Source organism: Condylura cristata, unplaced genomic scaffold, assembly GCF_000260355.1.
Source record: "Condylura cristata isolate star-nosed mole 26May11 unplaced genomic scaffold, ConCri1.0 scaffold00004, whole genome shotgun sequence".
NCBI lineage: Eukaryota > Metazoa > Chordata > Mammalia > Eulipotyphla > Talpidae > Condylura > Condylura cristata.
Window position 1 is genome coordinate 8,804,792 of NW_004567105.1, and position 16,594 is coordinate 8,821,385.

General features: G+C 50.2%; 1 protein-coding gene across 1 annotated transcript in view; it reads left to right on the plus strand.

Moving 5' to 3' along the window:
* Positions 1-16,159, plus strand: part of NUAK1 (NUAK family, SNF1-like kinase, 1) — a gene marked incomplete at its 5' end in the record, with an annotated part of 67,880 nt that extends 51,721 nt beyond the window's left edge. The window contains 3 exons of the mRNA XM_012735131.1: positions 7,570-7,689; positions 9,162-9,294; positions 12,098-16,159. Of these exons, the coding sequence (XP_012590585.1) occupies positions 7,570-7,689; positions 9,162-9,294; positions 12,098-13,251 (1,407 nt within the window). The remainder of the gene's footprint in view (positions 1-7,569; positions 7,690-9,161; positions 9,295-12,097) is intronic.
* Positions 16,160-16,594: the final 435 nt, after the last annotated feature.

Here is a 16,594-nt window from a genome sequence, read left to right on the forward strand (position 1 = left end):
CGCGCCTGGGATCACGCAGGGACTCCTGTAGACGAGTTATTGTATCTTTGCTTCCCTGGGCTGCTTATCACGCACGGGGTGCCCTGAGGCCGTTTGATTTGTGAGCAAAGGGAAGGCAGCTGGGATCAGAACTCACTTGTTTGACTTCCAGGCAAAGTCTCTTTTCATCCTCTCACACCCACTTCCAAGGTTTTTTAGAATGTGTTTCAGCTGGTGTGGATTTATCTTCGTCTGCCTGGGCTCAGCGCTTCCTGACTCAGCATTTTGCTGAAAGAAAAATGAAAGAAAGAGCACTTGTGACAAAGGCAGGCAGACACATGGCCACAAGCTGGCCTCTGTGTCAGTGACACTGACGGCCTGTTACCGAGCAACAGGAGGCGAGCAGTGAGGACCCCCCTCGGCGCCCCGGCGGGGGGCCTCCCAAAGGTGGGTCCACCCTTTGTATCTAAGGGTGGAGCCCTTTGGCCCAGGAGACCTGTCAGCTTTAACCTTGCCACAGGTTGCTGCAGTTGTGGTGGGGACCACATAGCCGGCTCCTCTCCCCTCTTCGCTGCCTGATGTTGATTTGCAACAAGCACATCTGGCATTGGAAATGATTTAGCTGGCCACGGCAGGAGGGTGTGGCTTCTAAAAATATTCACACAGTCGGTCAGCAGAAAGAATGAGAGCAATGCGCTTCTTTGGGGTGCATTCCGTGCTCGGGAGAAGCATGTCTACTAAAATAGACACCCGGCACAGCATTAATTTGCAATTAATAAAAACGGGCCAGAGTTGCATCCCACTCTCTGGGAGGGAGGCGTGCTGTCAATTCCCATAGAAGGCGCCTGTAAAAGTGCCTTACAATGAGGAGGTCCTGGCACCAGGGTCAGCTGACCTCCTGTAAGAGGGCTGGGAATTTGGTGAGCTCTCAGGGCTCCGAGTGGAGGGGCAGAGGGGAAGTGGCCTGTTACCCCCGATGACAATGGAAAGGCGGCTGCCGTGGATAAGAAAAGAAGCTTTGAATGGCCAGGCTCAGATGAGCTAGAGATAGCTCTGCGTTTGCAGGGCAGCTCAGCAGATGAGCCTCTGGGCTTTCATTACATGATCGTGAGAACCCTGCATTCGTACATTAATTCATTCATCCATTTGTTCATTTACCCACTTGTGTGTATCTCTCTCTCTCTTTCTTTTTCTGTATCTTTCCCTGCATGCTTACATTCACACATTCATCCCTGTACTTTTCTGTCTAGCAGTTGCGTATTTCCTGTGGGCAGTACTTATTCAACCATAGATATTTGCTAAGTTCTTATTGTGTATCTGGTCCCATGCTGGGTGCTGGGGATTGAGTAGTGAACCAGATGGCAAGGTGCTTGTCTTCTTGGAGCTCAGAGTCTAACAGTTGTTCAGTCATCAGTAATAATGAGCCATGAGAAGGACACAGAGGTGAAGGAAGAAGACAAGGACTTGCCCTAATGGATTTAATTGCAGTTGGAAACACAGACAATGAACAAAGGAATGTATGCTGGTGAAGAAAATCCATGCAGGGTATGGTTAGTGAGTGGCAGGTGTTTTCTTAGCTAGGATAGTCAGAGGAGGCTCCTACATAAGATTAGAGCTCTTGAATCCACTACCATTTCTTTGGCCTTTGCACACATAGTTCTTTCTGCCTGGAATGTTCTTTCCACTGCTCTCTGGCTCCTTTGAGTTTCCGCTTGAATGCTGCTTCTCATTCATTAGCAGGGTAGGTGCCCTTGCTACTTGCCCATCAGTGTTGTAGGAGTGGCAGGTCAAGAGCTGGATGGACCTGAAAGCCTTTGCCAACGAAATGGTGATTTGAAGGATTGTGGGTTTTGAGGGATGTGTAGGAGTTCAACAGGATGAAGACCTTTTAAGAGGAATAAGCAGAAAACACAGGAATGGGGCATGGATCCTTGAAAAGGAAAGTAACCTTTATGGAGCCTCTGCTGGAAGCCTGAGTCTGTGCATGACTTCCCACCCCTATTTCATTCTGTTGTCAGATGTCTGCCCTGGAGTGGATCTCAGTGCTTTCATCTTGTAAATGAGCAGGCTCCTGCAGCTAATGAGTGATAGGGCTGGCTACAAACTTACGGCTCTTTGATTGTAAGGAAAGGTGCCCAATAAATTCTACCTCTGTCCACTCACTCTTAACCGTATTTACCCTAAATCTAAGAGATTGCACTTTCACGGTGCTGGCTTTCGCCAGTTTGACCTTGTCTGTGGGCAACTTGCAAACAGCTGTTTCAAGTGGCCGGTGGCCAGGCTTCTGGGTCGTGGTCACCAGATCAGCTGTGCAGGGACACCAGAGTCAGGTGAATCATGAATCAGAGTGCCCCTTTGAGAGGCTGCGTCTGGGGGCAGCTGTGGCTAAAAGCTCCCCCAGATGGCTTGTGGTTGGTCAGTCTCCAGAGAGACAGTGTGAGTTTTGAACCTCTGAAAATGAAAGCTGACGCCACTCACTCCTGCTCATTGTTCCTTCCACTCCCTACCCTCACTTCCTGACAGCTCTAGGGTCAGGCTGTCATGAGGAAGACCGGGCAGTTACCTCCAGCACTGGAAAGGGGGTGCAGAGTGTGTCTTCCTTAGTGGGGTCCTGACTTCCTGAAGAGCGTCTCAAAGGCAACTGACAGTAGTTGCCTTTCTCCAGAGCTTTATGGCCAAGGCCGGGCTTCACATGTCACAGGCCAGCCGCTGTGCTGCCCTGTGCCTCAGTTTCCTCTTCTGTAAAGTGGGGAGAATAATGATACCTTCCTCAGAGGGCTGAGGTAAGGATTGAATCCATGAAATGGAGCACGCAGAATAGCCACTGGCACGTAGCAGTGTGGCTGTTACATCATCACATCATCATCATCATCCCTTCATTTACCTGACTTCGGTTTGAACACTGGTGGGCTCCATTGGTGGGTTTTTTCCCAGTGACAGTGGAAACAGAGAGGTTGAGTGGTAATTGCTCACATTGAAGGAAGCCTGGGTCAAGCACTTGCTAATTATCAGCTCATTTGCTGCTTTATCAGCCCTTGGAGGTGGCTTCCATTAGTATTATCCCCATGTTACAGATGGAGAAACCATGACTCAGCATGACTAAGGGGAACGAGCCCCCCTGGGCATCTTGTTAACGTTTGGACTCTGCCCCAGGAGGTGGGGCCTGAGATTCTTAGCTAACACCGTGCCCTGACTGGTGATGACACTGCTGGTCCAGGGTTCTCAGAGAGCAGGAGGGGTTAGCTAGTATGCTAATCCCTAAGAAATGAGGCTGGGACTTGGACTCAAATACTCAAGCCATGCATCCCTCGCTTTTCCCATCATGCCGTGCAGCCCTTCCTGCTGGACATGCTGATTTCAGAAATAGATGATAATTTCCCTCTGCTCCCTGATGGGCGTGGCTCCTGATGGGCATGGCTCCCGGTGGGTTGGGCATGGCTCCCGGTTGGCGTGGTCCCATGGGCGTGGCCAGCCAGACTCGGCATCTTACCCCCGCTGTCATTGATAGCCAGCCAGTAACAGAACTACTGCAGGGCTTCATGTGGATGTTCTTTCAACCCTTAAAGCACCTTGATGATGTCGAATTGTTATTCCCATTTTGCAGAGGAGGAAACTGAGTGACATGGCTGGTGCCACCCATGACCTAACTGTGCCTGGCCCAAGGTCAGCCCAGGCTCTTCTGGCTTGCCAAACCACCAGTGTGTTCCATCCGCCCGACATCCTCTTAGGTATTGCAGGTGACTGTGGGCCATCACTCATGTTCTCATTGTCACCTGCATCCTTTCTCAGTAATCTGATCCTCCGTGTTCATCCGGTGAGCTCACTGTGATTATTCACTGTGATCTGAGCGTCAGCTTTTTTTTATATGCCAGTTAAAAAAAATGTAACACAGGATTTACCATTTTTAGACGTATGATTCAGTGGCATGAAGTACATTCACATTGTTGTGCAATCGTATCACCACCCCTCTAGAACTTTTGCATCACATGGTTCAGCCAGAGTATATAGTGGAAACTCTGTACTTATTAAGAAGCCCCTCCCCACCTTTCCCCCTCCCCGCAGCCCCTGGAACCACCACTGTCCCTCTGTCTCTGTGAACTTGACTGATCTTGGTTCTGCATGTCAGTGGAACAAAGACTGTCTGTCCCTTTGGGTCTGACTTGTTTCACTTTGTGTAACATCTTCAAGGTTCACCCATGTGATAGGGCCTGAATCCATTTGCAGTGGGAATGATTCTTCCCGACTCTGATTTTCACGCAGCAGGGTGTGCCTTGAGAAGGACCTGGTCACAACAAAGTCTCCAACAAGGAAGGACACAGGCGCTGATAGCCGCGGCTCCTTTTCAGAGTCCCAGCTGAACCGTGCAGGGCCAGAGGCTGGTGCAGAACCAGCTCGGGAAGGGGCAAAATGAGGTAGTTGCTTTCCTGCGAAGTTTGTTGCCAGAGTGTCAGCCAAATTGGACCTTCAAAGCAAAGCCCAGTCGCTCCCTGCTGGAGTCACTCCACCTGCCCCATTCTCCTGCACCCTGGCACAGGTATCTGCAGGTGGGACCCTCAGGCGAGACCCTCCGGCGCAGGTCTGGCTCTGGGCTCTGTGATTCCAGCAAAGCTGCTTCAGCCTTCCAACCTACCTTCTGTCGCACTCCCAAAGAGTGCAGGGGGCAGGATTAGCTCGTCTCAGTGTTTATTCATATCCACCAATTCTGGGACTCGGTTACCTTGTTTTACAATGTTTAAGATCACTATCTCCCAAGTTTCAGCTCTTTCCCTCCTTCACGCACTACTTTTGCTTAGTATCTTTGGTGTTCATTTACTTAGTAATTTTTATGAATTTAATTCACTTTTAAAACTTGTATTTATTTGAGAAAGAAAGCTACATGATCACCTTAGTGGAAATGCAGCATCCTTTGCCATCAGTAGAAGATAAACGAAAAAATATTGTAACAGGAGCCAAATAGCTTTCTTCAGCTCTGGCTCGAGGCTGCGGCAGGCTGTGAACCAGGATTTATTCCCATGAGTGTGGAGATGCCAGGGACACACCAGTCCCCACGGAGGCTCTCGTTGATTTAATGTGAAGGCCTGATAGAGAATGGAGAACGGGACGGTTTCTTCATTTATCTGTTCAGAGTAATTTAATTCCCAGTTTGGAACCTCCACGTTTTCCTTCACAGCTGATGTCGGGGAAAGACCTGTTTTGAGTATCATGACATTAATAAAGTTACCTCTCTGGATGTACAAAGTGGAAAGCAAATATTTATGGGCCTTCCACTCTGTGCCCACTGCTGTCCGAAGCATCTTTCACGCTTTTGGTACATTAATCTTCTCCGTGGCCCATTTGGCCAGCCTGCCTGAGATGAGGAGGCGGTGGCTTCTGAGGGTCTCACAACTGAGGCTGTCTCCCTTGACAGTCGATTAACTTCCAGAGGGCGGTAAATCTTAGAACCAAGGCCCGCATGTAAGTGGCTCATATTTGGGGAGCTACGTGCACATGTTGGTTAACACTGCTTTTCCATTCAAGTGCCAAGAACAGGGACCAAGCTAGATTTCTATTAATCTCATGTCAGTTGCAATGACAGTTTTACGGGAGAGGCCTATAAACATCCGTCTGGGAGGGTGGGAGTGGGCATAACATAAACTCACTTCCTCGCTTCGCAGAACGGCTGCAAAGAAAACAGGGACCCGCAGGCTTGGGGGACGCCCGGAGGGAGTGCATGCAAGTGGCATTCTCATGTGCTGTTCGAGGGCGTCTCGTGTGTGCTCACACGTGTGTGTGTGTGTGTGTGTGTGTGTGTGTGTGTGTGTGTGTAAGGTCATGCAGCCTCCAGACTCCACAAACATTGAAGGGGTAGGTAGGGCATGTTTTGCCTTAGGACACGCTCTCCTGTGGCTTCCTGCTTAGCTGTGAGGAGAGGACTTAGCATGGCTTCTGAGCATGTCCGGCTGCAACCCTTCTGTCCCTCTGCTGATTGACAGGGCACACTTCATGAGCTTCCAACCAGCTTCCTGCCAGCCAGCCAGGGGCCTTGATAAGAAAATGGAATTCAGGGCAATTAAGTGCCATGTGAGCTCCAAGAAGGCCGTTTTTGGAGCGTGTGTTTTCAGAGGGCAGAAGTGCCTCAGCTCTCAGTGACATTCCATTCATTCAGGGAAGGCTTTTGCAAAATAAGCTTGTTCTGGGGACTGCATTGAGCAGAACCTCAGCCTCACGGCTGGGCTGCCGTCCGGGCGTGTGAAGCGCTCAGCCTATTTATAGGCCTAAATAGAAGTCATCATGGGGGTGGCCGAGGTCTGGGGGTGCTGCCCACAGACTGGCAGGGGTGCATTGAAGCATGAACATCCTCAGGCACCGTGCAATGCGGTTGGGAGCTTTCGAGAGCGGGCTGACCTGGCTGATAACCCTGTGGCGGGCGGTGAATGGCCTGGTCTCCCTAAGCCTCAGTTTCTCCACCTGTTAAATGGTCCAAAAACTGTCATGAAATATCCCCAGTATCACAGTGACCATCTAACTGGTTTTTAGGTGCCCAGTTCAGTGGCATCAAGGACAGTGACGTTGTTGTATTAGTAGATTGCAGGAAGGACTGCTTGAGAGAGTAGCGAACAGGACTTGATGACGGGAGGTTGCTCAGTCAGTGGTGACTAGTAAAAATTTGAAGCTTCTGTTAATTATCTTGTGCTTTTCAAAATATGACTACCTATCTTAATAATAGGCTTGATATATCTGTAAGTTTATATATACAGAGGGAAGTGTGCTCCCGTCAAGTACAACAAGTTAGACACTTCAGGAGAAGAGGGTTTCCAGGGATGAGCAATGCAACAGAAGCCAGATGAAGGGAAAAGTTTGCAAGGAGCTTGAAGGTCATAAAAGACATTCACATTCATGGTTTCATTATGATCGATCTTCTCCTTATTGTTCTGTTTCCGTGGCCTGGAGCAGGGCAGGAGTCTTAGGCTCCCATATTTTGGCGGGTAAGCTGAGGCTGAGCCACTCAGTGACCTTCTTCATGTCATACAGATGTCTGGGGGCAGAGATCAGGCTGGGAGATAATGACTCACAGCCCAGTGTTCTGAATCCACTTCACTGTGGGCCACGGGGCAGGCACAGCACAGTCCCGACATGAGGGCGGGTGGAAACAATGTGATGTCGTCAGGGGCCCACGTCATGGCGTCCCGTGCCATGGTACAGACAGCTCCGTGGAGACAAACAGGGCCATGGATGGACAAATTCCAAATGAATAGTTACGCACTTACTGTTCATCACAAGCATCAAGCATGTAGTTTTATAGGGCAATTCTGAGGGCAAGTTGATATTGAAGTTCAAATCCAGAGCCCAAGAAAGGAGTCACCTTGTGTAACAGTGAAGTGTGCAGAGACACACGCCTGTGGTGGACACTAAGGGCTGCAGCTGGTGGCACTGGACAGGGGTCCTCACTGGTCCGCGTGTGAAGACTCTGGGCTGGAGAGGAAAAGGCGACCCGGCTGGCAAACCCACCCAGGGACCCTCAGGTGCCCAGTGCTGGGTGGTGTGAGTTGATTGAGTGCAGGCATTTGAGGGAACCCTAACAAGCCCCCTGTATCCTTCTTCTCTTTGTAGATTGCTGACTTTGGCCTTTCCAACCTGTATCAGAAGGACAAGTTCTTGCAAACATTTTGTGGGAGTCCACTCTATGCTTCTCCGGAAATTGTCAATGGCAGGCCTTACCGAGGACCAGAGGTGAGTGGGTTTTCTGGAGTGAGAGTGTGTGTGTGTGACAGAGAGCTTGGGGGAGAGAAAAGGCCAGGAGGGTGAGACATGGATCCTGAAAAATTTTTTTTTTGAAAGCAAGCAAATACAAACCCCTTTTCCTTATGTGATTATTCAAGGCCTAACAGACACACCTGGGAGAAAAGTTTTAAAAATCCACAAAATCTTAAAGAAAATAAAGTTGCCTGTAATCCCCCAAAAGTGATAACCAGTTAATGTATTTTGTGAGTTTTAAAACTTTTTGTGAGTGTAGATCCCTAAGATATGCTGTGATACTTTCCTAAATCACTACTACTAAAAACATGGCTTTCAATGGCGACATAATGGTTCGTTGGATGAATACATCACTTCTCCAGCCCTAGATAGTTTCTGGTTTTTTTTTTTTTTCCTGTTATAACAAATTGGACAAAACAAAAACAAACTAGAAAAAAACAAAACAAAAAAACCCGAGCAGTGAATATCATTTTGCATCCCTTTTGATCATGGATGTACATTTTAATCGCATCTTGTAATTCATGGAAAATTCACTTCTTACATAAGTATGAGAAAATGTTATTTTGAGAACTGGTGAGTTGAGACTGATTGTTTTCCTTTAAAAAGATGATTCTCTTTACAGAGATTCATTCACTCACTGTCCTTTAAGTCAGTCACTCCATGCTTCTTTCCGAGTGTGTCTCTGTTTAAGAGTGTTTGGGGGCAGGCCCGAGGGTTTAGAGAGGGAAGCCAAGAGCCCCGTGAAGAGAAGGTCTTCCTAAAACAGGAAAGCGAGGGAGAAACACCGGATTCGATTTACAGAATTGTAGAAACTGCCACTGTCAATTGACCAGAGACGAGCGCTCCTCTCATCTATACCGGTTTCCAAGGTTACAAGCTGGCGGCCTGTCATCAGGGGAGCAAGCAAACTCCCAGTCATTTTGGAAGACAAAAACAACAAGTCAAAGCTAAAAATCAAAACAGACTTTTCAATAGTTGGGGCATCTCACCTAAAAGCCTGACTTGAGGCTTTTCCCAAGAGACCGAAGGACCTCACCAGGCTGGAGGCGGCAGCTGGCAGAGTGGGGTGCCCAGGGTGAATGCACGCTGTCCCCAGCGCTCCATGATGCACCCCACCACCTCTCTGGCTTTGCTGGTGTTTGTTGTCTGCCTGGCTCTTGTAAGCACTTGGATTTCCCGCCTGATCATCTGTTTGAGAACATCTTTTTTGTTTGGTTCTCAGTTTGGAGAGTCTGTAGGTTGGGACTGTTGGCGAACAGTTTGAGACAGACAGGTCAGACCCTAGGCGGGTCCCAGCCGCGTGGCCCATCACTTGCCAGGCTGCTGTGGGGGGCGGGGGGAGGCTGGCTGCCCTGAATTCAGGTCTTGGGGTCGCGGGCTGTGATGCTAATGGTTTGGGAGACACCCTGGCTTTCCCAGCTCCTCAATGTCCTGTCTCTCTGCTGCAGGTGGACAGCTGGGCCCTGGGCGTGTTGCTTTACACCCTCGTTTATGGAACGATGCCCTTCGATGGCTTTGATCACAAAAACCTCATCCGGCAGATCAGCAGTGGAGAGTACCAGGAGCCCACGCAGCCCTCAGGTGGGTTGGGTTTCCAAGGGCCAGGCCCCAGGGGGGTGGCCGCCTTACCTGCTCACACGCCTGCTTTTGTGCCAGTGTCTACAAAGAGGCGCTTGTTTTTCCTTGTTCTTCTCTCCAAATCTTTGCCTTCTTGCAGAGCTGGCTAGTTATGCCTCCTGTACACAAACATCCCCCAATGAAAATTTCCGAAGTTCTTTAACACAGAAGGAGGCTCTTGGTCCTATGTGCTTGCTGAATTTGGCCAAGTCCCTTTTTTCTATTTGAATTCAATTTCTCCAATATAAATTAAAATTCTGGAAAAGATAGGACATGATATTCCTCCCAGCCCCTACAGTCGCCCAAACCATCCTGACTGCGGAGTCCAAGCGCCATGGAGGTGGAGGTGGGAGCTGTTCTTTGACGCTCCTGTGTCCCCTGCCAAGGAAACAGCACGCAGCACTGTTTCATTGCCGAGTAACAACTCTGTCCCATCCCCAAAATGAACTCTTAGAGGCTTTAAACACCCAGGAGCTATGGTCCCTGCAGCGGCTCCAGCCAGCCCTTCTGACTTCTCCTGGGCTTTCTGCTGGAACTGCGGGTTATTGGGGTGCTCCTCTTTGTGGGTCTCTCTCCTGGAGGAAGCCTGGACTTCTGACATGGCAGCTCAGGGCACGAAGGAAGGAAAAGATGTTGCCAGTCTTCCTAGTAGGTGCTTGGGAGCCAGATAACATCCCTTTCACCTTGTTCTGTTGGTTGAAACAACCGAGACAGTAAGTTCCATCTCTTGAGGAGGGAGCATCATGTAACGTTGGAAAGAGGTGCTAGCCTTGGAGAGCAGTTAACACAGACACGTAAAGGATGTACGTCCTTCACACACATCCCACACACGCAGGCTGTCAGGGGTTGTGATGGTTGCGCTCGCTAACGTTGCTAAGAACGAGTCAGCACAGGGTGACTACTGAGGCATTGATCCTGGGGAAACAGGAGCAGACTCCTGCGACCTTATCCCAAGATGGTTGTCAACTGATGCATGTATGATCTTGTTACAGGTGCACTTCGGTGTAAAGTCACCTCCTTTAAGTTATTTTTTCGACCCACTGAATTCCTGGCCCACAGCACGATGGCCACGCCTGAGTGGAGCCTGCCTAGCACCTGTGTGCTCTCTCCGCTGCGCACCACAGCCTCCTGCACTCAGGGACGCTAGCAGCTAGTGGTGCAGCTCACTCAAGCCCCATTGCTAGGCCCTTTTGAGCTACTCATTAGTTATTAAGAGGCTAAGGGAAGGTCTCATTTCCCAGGATATAATTCAACCCCCATTGGGAGAGCACAGTTTGGTCTTAAAAGTCAACTTAGAAGCTGCGAGAGTCAGCTGGTGCCTGTAGCCTCCTTAGAGCCCCCTTGGGGCTCTCCCCTCGTTTTCTGGCAGCAGACATTTGTGTGGAATTTTTCGGACAGGCTGTAAAGGGATGCAGATGGAGCTCGCTCTGGTCTGAGAGCTCAGCCGGCGTGCCTGGCGTCAGAGAGGGGAGTGGGTGAGCTCACTGGGTGTGGGTCTCGGAACCTGCCAAGGCGCGGGGTGAGGCCAGCTTTGGGGCGGCCCTTCTTCCGCCCAGGTGCGTCTTTCTCCGCCTGCCCCTCCGGTGAGGAGGCCTTTCTGGACGGCTCAGTCCCAAATTTCCTTTTTGTGCTGCCACTTTCCCGAGATGGTGGTGCTGAGTGTTTGCAGGACATCAGGGTAACCTACACCTGTTTCCCCTTTCTGTAAAATAATAGTCATCGGGGAACATTGGGGTCCTGCTCCGGGTCGGGTCGGGATTCTTTCCCGCTTAGCTGATGGTACCCATTTTTGAAAAAAAGATTTATTTGTGCATTCAGAACTGGGGTACAGGCCAGAGGTGCAGGGGTCATGAGAGGATTTACCAGAGACAGAGTGGGGAGCAGAACAGGCAGATAACGAAGTACCCTGCTGAGGGGAGCAGCAGGAGGGTCAGGAGAGGTCTGCCGCGCCATGTGGGTCAGCTCCAGGACAGGGGTGGGGCCGGGAGGTGGGGGATGCAGGCGGTAAAGCAGCAGCAGCGAGGTTCAGGGTGCTGTACTTTAGCCCGTTGCGCCACCAGGGAGGACCTGATGGTCCCCATTTTTAAAAAAATTTTATAATAGTTTATTTTTTACATATTTTGTGCATTTTTCCATCTCAGTTGCAATCCCCTTGGGTTTCCCATCACCAAATCACCCATGTGCCATCACCAGATGGTCCCCATTTTTATTTTTATTTATTTTTTTAAAGATTTATTTATTCATACAGAACTGGGGTACAGGCCAGAGATGCGGAGGGTGAGAGGATTCACCAGAGACAGTGGCGAGCAGAACAGGCGGATGACCAAAATACACTGCTGAGGGGAGCAGCGGGCGGATCAGGAGAGGTCTGCCACGCCATGTGGAGCTCCTCTGGGGCAGGCGGCAATCGAACTCATGCGGAAGTGGCTTTAGCTTCTTAGTGCTGTGCTCTAACCCGCTGCGCCACCAGGGAGGGCTGGTCCCCATTTTTAAAGATGAGTTGAGAGCAAGTGCCGCAGCTCCATGACATCCCTTTCTTCATACACAAAAACATACAGAGTGAGAGCGCACTGGCCTGGCTGAGTGCCGGGGACGCTTTTCATGGACATGCTGGAACGCGGGGCCACTGCCCCATCGCGTGGCGGGGCCAAGGCTCACGTTGGATTTTCCTCCGGTGAGAGTGTCGTAGCCGCTCCCGGGGTCTCAGCCCGGCCACGAAGCCCCAAGCACCAGCTAACCCGTCTTCCTTTTGCTTCTTGCCCCGCAGACGCCCGAGGACTCATTCGGTGGATGCTGATGGTGAACCCCGACCGCAGGGCCACCATCGAGGACATTGCCAACCACTGGTGGGTGAACTGGGGCTACAAGAGCAGCGTCTGCGACTGTGACGCCCTGCACAGCTCCGAGTCCCCGCTCCTGGCTCGCATTATCGACTGGCATCACCGGTCCACTGGGCTTCAGGCTGAGGCGGAAGCGAAAATGAAGGCCCTGGCCAAACCCGGCCCCGCCGAGGTCATGCTGGAGCGGCAGCGCTCGCTGAAGAAGTCCAAGAAAGAGAATGACTTTGCCCAGTCCGGCCAGGACTCGGTGCCGGAAAGCCCGTCCAAGCTGGCTTCCAAGAGGCCCAAAGGAATTCTGAAGAAGCGGAGCAACAGCGAGCATCGCTCGCACAGCACCGGCTTCATCGAGGGCGTCGTCGGTTCCCCCCTGCCCTCTGCTTTCAAGATGGAGCAGGACTTGTATCGGACTGCCGGGCCCCTCCCCAGCTCCCCGGAGGCGGACGCCCCTGGCAAGCTCAGCCCCAAACAGTCAGCCACGATGCCCAAGAAGGGCATCTTGAAAAAGACCCAGCAGAGAGAGTCGGGCTACTACTCTTCCCCAGAGCGCAGCGAGTCTTCCGAGCTGTTGGACAGTAATGATGGCCTGGGGAGCAGCCTCCCTTCCCCCAGCCCCCCGGACCCGGCCAGGCCGACCGTCCACAGCCTCTCCTGCCGCCGGAAGGGCATCTTGAAACACAGCAGCAAGTACTCCGCAGGGACCCTGGACCCGGCGCTCACCAGCCCCGACGGGCCCTCGCTGGCGTCGTTGCTGGAGCCCGGCGTCCCCGCGGAGGGCCTGAACCGGAGCTACAGCCGGCCTTCCAGCGTGGTCAGCGATGACAGTGTCTTGTCCAGCGACTCCTTCGACTTGCTGGATTTGCAGGAGAATCGCCCCGCCCGCCAGCGCATCCGCAGCTGCGTCTCTGCAGAAAACTTCCTCCAGATCCAGGACTTTGAGGGACTCCAGAACCGGCCCCGGCCCCAGTACCTGAAGCGGTACCGGAACCGGCTGGGAGACAGCAGCTTCTCCCTCCTTACGGACATGGATGATGTGACTCAGGTCTACAAGAAAGCCCTGGAGATCTGCAGCAAGCTCAACTAGCTCCCGGGGCAGGGTGGGGTGAGGGTGGGTAGAGGGAGGAGTGGGAGCAAAGACTTCGCTAATGAGCTGGTTACCTCTTTGTTGGTCATGAAAATAGACTGATAAGGGATGGGTGCTGTCTTGCTTGGCCCAGCTGGCCGTCTTGAGTCAGCACCTAAAAGGGAAAGTGGGCGCTCTGCCAGTCCTGCCAACTGCCAGTCAGAATTTGGGTCCTAATTGGCATTTGTTGTATGGCATCACCACCAGCTGTCCAAGGGAGGAATTGGCCAGCATTTGGAGGCTTGAAGCAGATGGGAGAGGGAGCACTGTCAGATAGACAGGGCCATCTGCTTTGAGCGAGCTTGAAGAGCTCTCCTGTGCTCACAGCAAGTTTGAACCATTGGGTTGGCCATGGGTTTCAGATCTTGAGTTGGCGATTGATTGCTGATGGCTGCTGGGGGTGCTGATTTGAGCATAGGGAAGGAGTGCTGTGATTGATTAGTAATGGCTGCCATGGAGGTGGGACGGGAGTGGCAGAAGCACTCACACCAGGTAGTTTCCACCCTTGCCCTGGATAAATCCTGGGTTGGGCTAAGGCATCCCGTGCGCTCTGCATTAACTCATGCCGCTAGGGGGGCATTTGTTCATTTGATACTATCCTTTGAATGGTCAGAGATAAGACTGATCAGGAACATAGAGTCAGCCCATGGTGAGTTTTGAAAGCAGCGCTTCTTGCTGTCTTCAGTGCAACCTCCTGAGATTGGACAGGGAAAAAGACAGTGGTGTCAGAGGTCAAACCTATGATGAATTGTGGGGCTTGTGACCCCTTGTCGTGTTTGCGCAGATGAATGGAAGTTGACCCACAGCAGCCAATGGGGGCAACTTGTCAATTTCTTTAATGTCTCAATATTAACTGGAATGCTGCCTCTTGGGTTCTTGCCTGCTTGAATCTGGGAATTGGATGCGATACTGTCTATAATCTACAAAGGAATAACTGCCTCAGCCATTTGCCCTGTTTACTAATAGCATATGTTTTCCCTGTCCATCGGGGTAGGTTCCTCAGAGGTAGGGGAGCTTGTTTCTAGGGAGTTAGTGAGTAGGTGAGATATGAGGATGAGGAAAGGGAGGTCAGGCAGAAGGTGCTTTTCCAAATAGGTGTTCTGAGTTGTGGTTTTGAAGGCCTACGGTTTTGGTGAAAAGAAGGTCCTATCTATTCGAACGAAGAAGGTGGGGAAAGATCTGAGTGGGTTGGGAGGAAGCATCCAGAAGAGAAAATGTTTCCTGAGAAATCATCCAAATGGTTTTGGTGGTGGCAGAAAAATGGGGGTGACAGGCTCCTAGCTTATAAAATAAACTAGGCATTTGCCTTCTGAGCACCCAGGTGACAGGACACATGGACTCACTCCCACATGGGACAGCTTCAGTTCAGATACTGGATTTGGGATTAGTGGTCTTACCTTGGAAATTTGGGGTGACTCACTTGGGCAAGTCAAAACCTTTGTTTCAACATGGCTGACTTCTCACGACCACCCAGGTATATCAGGAGACTAGCCTTGGGGCTGTTTTTGGAAAAACTAACAGATACTATATAGTTCACCTTAAGAATTCACCTTAAGGCACCAAGAACACTGAGCAGAAACAGCTGTTCCCAGGGGAGATGGCTACAGGCGCTGGCTTTGGTTTATGTAGCCAGAGAGGGTTGAGCAAGGAAGCTTCTCCATTTCCTTTCATTCCATCCCACCTCCTTCCTTCACTCCCATGTAGGCTCAGAAGAGAAAATTTTACGGATGGCAAATGGTGTGGGGTGTTTGGGTACACGGAAGTGATTCTGAACCTCTATTTCTTGTCTCATTTTTTGTGACCTTTTCTGGAATCTTCTCTGGACAGCTGGACAGCTGCACCGCTGGTCCTCACGCGTGGCTGCTGTCCTGTGTGGGCACTCTCAGGAGACCTTGGGATCATACCTACCTCCTGGTGGATGTTTTTATCCTTCTGCCAAGTGATTCCATCTGTTTACTATTTCCATTCTTCTAATCCAAGGGTAATAATGTTAAGGAAAATCATTCTACTTCCTTCCCCCTCGCCCCAAACACACGTGTATTCTCTTTTGTCCATAACTCGTACAATGGATTTGGTCATGAGAGTCTGCTAGGCAGAGGCTGAGATCCTGAGTTGAGTCCCATAGGAACCGTCAGTGTCGGGGGTTGGGGGGGGGACTGTTTTCCCTTTAGTGAAGACTGGAGGGTGGGTTATTTCATCTCCCATACCCTAGTTCAGTATTCTACAACACCCTCTGATTCTAGATTTTGTGTTGACTGTGTCCTTTCAAGGAAAATCTTGGAATGGAGGGAAAAGTTGTGAAAAGCAGCTCCCCTGCTTCCTGATGATGTCCTGTCCTCCCTACCAGCCAATGTCCTGTCCTCCCTACCAGCCAGTCCCCAGCCGAGGAAGTCAGGCTTGATTCATTTCCACGGAATTACAAGTGAGAGACACTTACATGACCTGGTGGACCAAACAGGAGATCCCAGATCAGCTCTCCTGGTCCTTTCCTGTCTCTGTGGGTCTTTTGGTGTCTTAGTTTACACAGTTGCCAAAGGAGTAGAATTATACTACTTTTTACAGGTAAATTTCAAGGCATGATCAGTTTTCAGGAAGTGCTTCAAGACCCCAGGCAAAATGAAAATGCCAAGTCCTCTGAATATCCAGTCTGTTACTAGGTGCTGCTGTTCAGAGGATGGGAGCACTTTTCAGGGTGATTCGGTGGACGTTACCCAGGCCTGCTGTCTTGAGTACAAATGTGAATGATCGACTGACTGCTTATTGCCAAACTGGAAATGTTCTGTAGGGATTTACTGGCATGGTATCATTCCTAGAAGAAAAAAAAGAGAAAGAGAAACTTGACTGCACATTTTTTTTTTTAAATCCGTGTTGTGACTTTAATTTAATTTCTATTTTTTTTGTAATAAAAAGTTGACTTTTTTATTTGAATTTGTCTTTTTTTATTTATTGGTCTGAAAGGCATTTCAAAGGTATTATAATAATATATTGGTGTAATTTAATTGGTGCATCATGCTTTATGTCTCCAGTCAAAATTGGTTTTCACTCCTTTGATTGGTTTGAGCCCAAAACAGCCTACAGGGAAAACTTAAAAAAAAAAAAAAAATGCTGGATAGCCACCCAAAGTGTTCGTATTTTCATTGGAAGCTGATTTTTGTTTTGTTTTGTTTCTGTTTTTTATTTTTAAATTAAATAAATTGCAATGAACTGAATTGAACTGGGACCTTGCTTCTTTATTTGGCTGTTTTTCTCTTATTTAAGTGACAGTAGAGGTATGAGTAACTGAAACCCACCCAAGCACAAAAGG